This window comes from Macadamia integrifolia, chromosome 2 (assembly GCF_013358625.1).
Source record: "Macadamia integrifolia cultivar HAES 741 chromosome 2, SCU_Mint_v3, whole genome shotgun sequence".
In the NCBI taxonomy this organism is placed as follows: Eukaryota; Viridiplantae; Streptophyta; class Magnoliopsida; order Proteales; family Proteaceae; genus Macadamia; species Macadamia integrifolia.
The window spans coordinates 32,070,373-32,079,165 of NC_056558.1; the positions used below are offsets into that span (position 1 = coordinate 32,070,373).

General features: G+C 36.1%; 1 protein-coding gene across 1 annotated transcript; it reads left to right on the forward strand.

The window, feature by feature from the left end:
• Positions 1 to 6,513: 6,513 nt before the first annotated feature.
• On the forward strand, positions 6,514 to 8,183 carry LOC122072188. The gene is made up of 4 exons (XM_042636758.1): positions 6,514 to 6,686; positions 6,796 to 7,135; positions 7,230 to 7,301; positions 7,652 to 8,183. The coding sequence occupies exons 2-4, from the start codon at positions 7,025 to 7,027 to the stop codon at positions 7,808 to 7,810; spliced, it is 342 nt and encodes a 113-aa protein (XP_042492692.1). The 5' UTR covers positions 6,514 to 6,686; positions 6,796 to 7,024; the 3' UTR covers positions 7,811 to 8,183.
• The last annotated feature ends 610 nt before the right edge of the window (positions 8,184 to 8,793 follow it).

Here is an 8,793-nt window from a genome sequence, read left to right on the forward strand (position 1 = left end):
CTTGCATTCTGTGTACAGAATTGAGGTTAACACTTTAATCACAAGCTGTTGGACTTGGTATTACAATGTTCTGAAACTCTTGTTTTTATTTGAGAAACTCCAACTTTGGGGATAATGTTTGGGAAAGTAGTTTTCTGTGCCAGAGCATAGCGTATGCATGCTAGCACCCCCTGAATCTATCTTTCTCCTACCACAACAGAGGAGTAGATTTGTCATTTCAATGGGATAGGAAGAGATAGACTCGGGAAATGCTATCATACATTGCGCTCCCAGACGGAGTTAATTTAAAGTCTAACTTTCGTCATGGGACCTTATCAAATTAAGCTCCCATCCCTTTAGTCCTTATTAGATACCCATCTTTTAATATTGGCTAAAATGACATGGGGATTAGGATAGCAATACATTGATTCCTAAGCATGATAATTGAGAGGATTTTTTTTTTTTTTTTTTTTTTCATGTTGAGAAATTGAAGATAGATTAAGAAAGGCAAAGAAATTTCTTTTCCTATTATAAAGTGAGGAAGCTTAGAGGAATTTAGTTCGTAATTCCAGCAATCCTAAAGCCCAAATTCTCTTCAAGAAAAAACAAGATATAAATATATGCCAGTTAGATTCTCTTTCAAAAGAACAAAAAACACAAGAATTCTCTTTATTAAGAAAAATGACACAACTTATCTATAGTATGAATTCCTCCGCTTAAAAAGCTTCTAAAAGAACATAAAAAAACTTGGGATGGACATTCAAATTCTAGAGAAAACATCATGCAACCCAATGCACGAGGCTCTTACTATTGCAAGGTCTGGGAGGGTCAAGTCTGTTCGCAAAGAAACAAGAAAAAAAATGTAATTAATTGCTAATCGCATAGGCAATATACCAGATTAAGGATAAGGACAAAACAAAAAATCTCTGTTACCTAAAGTCAAGTTAGGCAATAACGAATCCATGAGTCATGCAATTTATTGATAAGCTTACCATCACCCACTCCTCATCAAACTAACTTAGGATTGAAATAATTTGCTTAATACTATTCCAAATCCAAGAACCATTCTTACTAGAAAAAGTTTGAAGCAAGAATATTTGATCGGGGAAGGTACTTTGCTTTTAAGTCTCCACCACAAAGCCATAGGGTTGGAGAGAACTCTCCAACTGAGCTTAATAAGCAAAGGTTAATCGTGAATATGGCTCAAATGGAAACCAAGCACCCTTGATTTTGAACCCTTTGAACAAGACCTTGTAAAGAAAGACTTTTAGCACGAGGAATAAACAAAAGAGTGTCTAAATAGATGTTGTCATATTTAATATCCTTCACTCCCAATTTCTAACAGATTTGGTTCCTCAACTCCACAAAGGTATTACAACTAAAGAAAATTCTGCTCTTATCGAAACTAACTTGTTGTCCAGCCAAATCCTGAAATAATTGGAGGATTACATTAATCAGGGAAATATCTTCCAAATCATTACGATAGAAAATAAAAGTGTTATCTGCAAAGAGCACATCAGTGATTTCAGAGGCAGATCTAGCAATTTCGATTTCCTTAAATAATTGAAGATCTCTATAGATCGATAAGAAGGAGGTCGACCCTCCATGGTAATACTAAAAAAGAATGGACTCAGGGGACATTCTTGTCAAATATTTCTAGAAAAAAACTCAATAAAGTCGTAGGAACTTCCTTTTGACTTGATTGAAATTGAACAAGAAGATATCGGATAACCCACTAAATCACACCAACAGCAAACAACATCAACATTCAAAATGTTACCTCAACGTAATAGGGTCGGTTCCATGCAAATTCCAAGCAAAGATGAGCGCAATGATCCATGCGAAAAGAATGAAGGGTTAATGCACTAAGTAATAATAATAATAATAAAAATCCTAAAAAACTTGAAAATAGCACCGAGAAAACCCCATTCAAATCGATCATACACTTTAGACATGTCCAATTTTAAAGCTACACAACCCCACCTCCCCTTACAATTTTAATGGTAATGGAAAATTTTATTAGTAATGATATGTTATCTGAAATCTGCTCGACCAAAAGCTGCGTGATATGGAGAAGCAAAACGATCTAAAAATCATTGAAGTCTTTTCGCTAGTAACTTTGACACTAATTAATTTACACGCAACTGTATACAGATTGATTGGCCTAAGATATTTATGGAGAAGGGTTATGTCTGTTTTAGAAAATAATAAGAGTATAATTATTTCATAAAGGTATAACAAAGTGTCTGAAAAAATTATTTGCAAAACTAATCACATCATATATTATAGTGTTCCAAAACCTATGAAAACAAATTGTTGATCGGGGGCTTTATAAGCCCCATTGCTAAACACAACACCTTTTACCTTTTTATCCGAAGGAAATGCAACTCATTTAAAATTATCATCTTGAGAAATCATTAAGGAAAACAAGTTTTCAATAAAATGAGGATCTAAAGGGTTGGAAGCAATGCATATAGAACGAAGATGATTAAGATTTTTTTATTTTTTTTACAATTAAATATCTTACACAAAATTGTCAAAGGAGTCTATTTATAAAATCAACGGAATGTCTCCGAAAGATTAATATTAGCTCTGGTATGTAAAACTTATGGTAAAACGTAGTCCTTTATACATGTATACACATTCATATCTATGCCTTGGAATCAATATTCCAAAAAACACATGATAAAACAATCATATGAACAAAATATTCAAAACATGTCCCTTTTGAGGTATCTTATTAGGTGAAACCTAAGACAACTAAAGCCCGTTTAATATCATGCAAATTAAATGAAATTAATGTTAAACGTGAAATATGGGTTTGATGGACATATACACAACATGGTCTTCAAGGGCTGTGTTGGTGTTTTACAACATATACCCGATGACCATGTGTTAAGCTGCCATTGGAATGCATACTCTTTGCAGCTTTCAATGGGCTGATCTGGACTCTGGAAGAAGGTTCTAGAATCCAGAACCAGACATGGGCTGAGTCCATGCTATTCAGATCGGAATAATTTGAAAACCTCTCATGGGCTTGTAGCAAGATTCTCAAGTTTATTAGAGCAAAAATTCCAAAAAATTGGATCAATCGAATAAGTGGATTTGAATTGAAATTGAATGCAAGCAATCTCCATTTTTTATCAATTCTGATGAGGACCAACTCGACCCTATTTCTGAGTCTGAAATCCTTGATTATTGATTCTGATTTCCGACTTCGGGTCCATTTGATTTTGTTTCTAGAAATGGTTTTTTCGTTTTTCTGTGCTCAGAAACGGAAAAACACCCCAAAAATTCGTTTGATTTTTCTATTTCGTTTCACTTGTTTTTTGAAACAGAAATAGAAATTTATGTCTATTTCTATGTCTAAATACAGGAATGGAGAAACAAGTTAGACTTGTTTTTCTATTTCTACAAACAATTGGAAGCGACAAAAACTGTGAAAAACCCGATACTTCACTCCACCTACCCAAACCCCCAACCTATTGTTGAAATTTCTCGCTATCCAAATGTGGTGATTTCAACCTGGTTGTGTGAAGCTCACAATTTCGGATTATCCTTCTAAAGCTCAACTCCATGAAGCACACATGCAACTCTAACATCGTGCTTTCACTGTTGAAAATGTTTCGGTAAACAGAAAAATCAAACACCTCTTTGCATTTTAAAAAATCATTTCTTAGCACAGAAACGAAAAAAATTATTTCTATTATTTCTATTATTTCTTGACACAGAATCAGAAGAAACAAAATCAAGCAGGCCCTTAATTTTTAAAACCATGGTGGATAGATATTCATCTCCATAACGGAGACGGGAGTTTTTAAAATAGCCGTTTGAAGTAGTTTTCAAGATTTAATTGGAGGGGCCACAAAATGATGGGAATCCATTATCTGGATTGAAAGGTTCATGAATTCATTATGGGCCTATCAATTCAATCAAAATGCCCGTATATGTCAGGTTTCGGCCCAATGTTTGGCCAGCATTTAAAACCTGAAATAAAACTGCTTGAGGAAGTCGTTACAAGTTGGAGTAAAAAAATTTAGAAAGAAAAATGAAATTGTTCTTACTTCGGTTATCTACTGAAGTCTTGATTTTTCTTAATAGCCACTGATTCCAAAGTCGATCCAGATTGGATCAATCTCATCAGCAGCAGTGATCCAGGTTTCGATTTTGTGTTTTTTAACCCTGATTATTAGGACAAACTCCAAGAAAAATGAATAGAATAAACCAACAGATAACATATACAGGGATTTAATGTGTTTCACACACCAATATGATATGCAACATACACTAGCAAAGTCATATATGGAGATCGTTCAAGAAAACTAGACTCCTAATTGGAGCTCTCTTTTGAAAACCCTAACTCGAAAATCCCCAAATCACTGTCTTTTTTACTTGCACAACAAGACAATTAAACAAATATATACTTCTTCAAGTCAGGTCGATCCATTGGTTGCATCTAGTTGGGTCATACTGCACCGTGGGACTTCACTCTTGCACCCCATACGAGATTAGTGATGGATTTGGGTTTGGGCCAAGTCCTCTGCTACCTTCTCATCTATCATCAAGCAAATTTTAAAATCATATCAATTCATTTACCCTCTCATCTATCACCAAGCACATTTTAGTAGTCTCTTATCTATCATCATGACCAAGTCCTACAAGCATAGGACGAGTGTTTTGGATTAGAAATGATTCATTCTACGAAGTATGTTGATTGTATTTATGCTCAAGTCGCAGAAATTCTGGCCGTTAGAAAGGCGCTACCATGAGCAATTGCTTATCAATTTAATAGTATAATCCTTGAACCTAACTTAATCATCATTCATGTATGATCCCTTGGCGCATTTCCTATATGGTTATATCACTGAAACTTGATATATATGAACAATGGGCCTCAATCTCAACCTCAACCTCAATTAATTTCCATGTAATAGAATTAGGTGCCATTTTTGAAAGAAAAAAAAATGGAGAGGTAGAGGTAAATGCTTGTATTTGTATCCAGTCTGGTGGGGTACTCACTAGCTCCCAAGTCCCACCTCCCCAATCCCAATTATCTACCGTTAGAAACTGTGTGGCCCCACTGTTTGATCTGTACTTTGCATGTCTGTCCAGGGTAATGGTCCCTAGCTATATCTTGTGATAACGTGTTAATGGACTTTGTGTGTCATGCTTACTATGTCAATATCATCAGTATAGGCGAGACCCGCGAGACCATCCGTGCACCTGCATGCGGCCCCAGAGTTAGAGAGAGAGAGATACAAAAAGATCCAAAAAGAAGATGAAAAAGAGGTTTGGAGTTCATGATGGGGATCTGACTGGAGACAGGGAGAGACGATTTGTGGCTTTTATGTTTTCTTCTTTGCCATGGAGAATAGACAAAATATAATTAGTGAAATCAAAATCCTCCCATTTATAAAACGGTTGTACTTTTTTATTTTACAGTTTTTAAATAGTATTAATTTCACGATTTTAAATGATTTTGATCGTAATTAATTTCATATGATTTTTAAATGGATAATAATCGATTTACTAATTTATTTACATGCTTATTAAAATTTACTTTGTTGATAAACACATCAATCTTATATCAAATTAAATGAGACATTGAACAAACAAGAATTTAACTACATAACTACATAATAGGAATAAATTATTGAATAGACTATTTGACAGCATCTATAATCCTTAAATCTTTCTCTAAATTAATCATTATGTTTTGTTAAAATAATCAAATATTTAATTGTTATTCGGGCTAATCGAATCGATTTTAATGATTTAAATGATTCGATTTTCATGATTTTAATTCAGTTTAAAACAAATAGATTAAACGATTAAAATGACCTGATCCATTTAATTAATTGATCTTAAACTTAAAATCAAAATCAAATCATTTATTAAATGATTGTACGATTTTGATGTAAATAAATCAATTCATTTTAATAAATAATTTCAATTTTAAATTCACATCCTTAACCACCACATTCGATCTTTTTTGTATTTAAGTAATAAAAGATATTTGAGGAATAAAAGCCTTTCTTCGGTCACTAGTATTGGTACATGGGACCTGTAATTGATTTCTAACTTCCGTCTACATCTGGGTCTAGCTAGCTGGATTTCGTAGGGGTCTGGTGTGGTCACATGAAATACATGACCTTTTTTTCTTTGCAGAAATTCCGTACCCTCGTTTTTACCTAATATATGTATCAGACATTTAGGTGCCGTTTGATAACACTTCCTATTCCTGGAGAGTGTTCTTTTACAGAAGTGTTCTTTTTCGATTCCATGCTGTGAAGACACTCTGGGGGAATAGAAACAGCGTTTGGTAAAACTATTTCAGAAATGGCTTTAGAACAGGAAAAGAACAGAAACAGCGTTTGACAAACACTTCTATTCCGGGGGAGTACAATAATGAAAATTCACTTTTGAACAATGATAATGATTTGTAAAATACTAACTTGAAGGGGTCAAATTGGTGACAGATAATGATTTGTAAAATACATTGCATTTATTAATATTCTCATATTTCTTGGCATTATTGGTTTTGGAAGGCTGTTGCCAACATAGAACGAGCAGTCATGAAAGCATTGGAAAAGCAGTACAGTGAAATTCTAATGCCTCTGAAAGATAGCATCCCCAAAAAACTTGGAATGCATGTGCAGAAACTTACAAGAAGACAATCCACAACACTTTATTCTGTTCCTATTCAAGTAAGAATAGAAAACTTGCTTCTTAGTTCCAGTCTATTTGGGAAGACAGAAACTTCAGATTTACATGTTTTGTAGAACGTCACTTAATAGAATTTCATGCATATGGCAGTTGGGAACATTCCTGAATACCATCAAAAGAATTCTCGATATTCTGCACTGCAGAGTCGAGGATATATTGAAGGCTTGGGCCTCATGTCTACCGATCATTGGAGAGAAAAAGTTAATTTTTGGGGAACAAATGAATGGAATTACAGTTATGCTAAGAACAAAGTACACGGCTTAAAAGAATACTCGAGGAAACCAAGGAAGCAGATGGGGAAGCTGAGGTTCGTGAAAGGATGCAAATGCTAAGTTCACAACTCATAGATTCCATTACAAACTTGCATGAGGTCTTCTCAAGCAGGATTTTTGTTGCAATATGTCGTGGGTTCTGGGACAAGATGGGTCAGGTAACAGGGACATGCAATATCCTTTCTAGTTTTATGCATTACATTTCAGAAAATGAAAGTTGAAGTTTTAGTGTTTTTTCTTGTGGTATGCTAGACTGTTTTGAAGTTTCTGGAGAGCAGGAAAGAGAACAGAATCTGGTATAATGGATCTTATTATGCTCTTGGGGTAAGTCATCTATAAAGCCCACATATTGCAGGGCAGTTTTAAGCCATCTCCCAAACGTCATCAAAGTATTTTGGGGAATCTGATATCTGAATTGTTTACAAGTTAGGAGGCTGTTCATACTGTTTGGCTTATAGATTCTTGTCCACAGTTAGGAGGCTGTTCATACTGTTTATGTTGAGACTTGCAATTGGCTTACAAGTTAGGAGGCTGTTCATAGTGTTTGTCATATAGATTCTTGTCCACAGTTAGGAGGCTGTTCATACTGTTTATGTTGAGACCTTCATGATACAATGAACAGAACTATAAGCTAGGCAATAACAAGTGGACTTCTTTCTTACCTTTGGTCGCAGATTTTGGATGACACTTTTGCTTCCCAGATGCAGAGATTGCAAGGAAACGCCCTGCAACTGAAAGATCTTGAGCCCCCTCGTTCAGTAATTGAAGCTCGTTCTGTTCTTTGCAGAGACACACAAAATACAACTGATGCATCCAATTACTTCTATTTCTAGTAGCATGAAATTTCAATTTCTCAGCGAAGGAGTGTGCAGAATGAGCTTTCACCTCTCATTGCAGCTGAATTTGTGACCAGATGTTCCATGTTTCAGTGTTTCTGATTCATTTCTTGTACAGCCTGTAGCTCCATTTATTTTCATTATCATTTCTTTTGTAATGAGAAATAAAATTAACACTGAAAAGGTAAATCTGTACTTTAGAACATTATTAGTTGGCTAACCACATCTAATTTGCAAAGCCATCATAGTCAACACTTTTGCTTCGTTGATAATGCCAAAACAAACTACATTTTTTACTCACTAACACCACTAAACTAACATTTTTAATCATTAAATCCACATTTAACTAAGTCAAGGCAGGGAAGCGGCGAAGGAGAGAGAGGGCACCGGGCGATCGACCTGCAACCGACCTGCAACCGAGAGAGAGATACAGGGAAGCGGCGAAGGAGAGAGAGGGCAGCGGCGACGACACTGCGCCCAACCTGCGACCGAGCGAGAGAGAGACAGTGAAGCGAAGGAGAGAGAGGGCAGCGGCGACGACACTGCGCCCAACCTGCGACCGAGAGAGAGAGAGACAGTGAAGCGGCGAAGGAGAGAGATGGCAGCGGCGACGCACCTGGATACACAACCTGCGACCGAGAGAGAGAGAGGGGGAATCGGCGAAGGAGGGACAGGGCAGCGGCGACGCACCTGGATACACAACCTGCGACCGAGAGAGAGAGAGAGGGAATCGGCGAAGGAGAGAGAGGGCAGCGGCGAAACCTGAGAGTGAAAACCTGCAATACAGGACTTGGGGTTTTTTGATCGTGAGATGGAGAAAAGGGTTTGGGGGTTTTGAATAGGGAATTGTTCTTTTAAGTTTATAGAAGAATAGAAAAGCAACTTTTTGGTACTCTTGCAATGTATTCTTTTCTCATTCTTTTTCATTGGTTCATTCCGGGGGAATACAAAAATGAACCGGACGTGCCAAACATATTTCT

Excerpts from the sequence above, each read along its gene's own strand:
- LOC122072188 (XM_042636758.1), top strand. The coding sequence starts at position 7,025 with ATGCAAATGCTAAGTTCACAACTCATAGATTCCATTACAAACTTGCAT. Across the intron at positions 7,136-7,229 it reads TCTGGGACAAGATGGGTCAG|ACTGTTTTGAAGTTTCTGGA; the intron begins GTAACAGGGACA and ends GTGGTATGCTAG. Across the intron at positions 7,302-7,651 it reads GATCTTATTATGCTCTTGGG|ATTTTGGATGACACTTTTGC; the intron begins GTAAGTCATCTA and ends CTTTGGTCGCAG.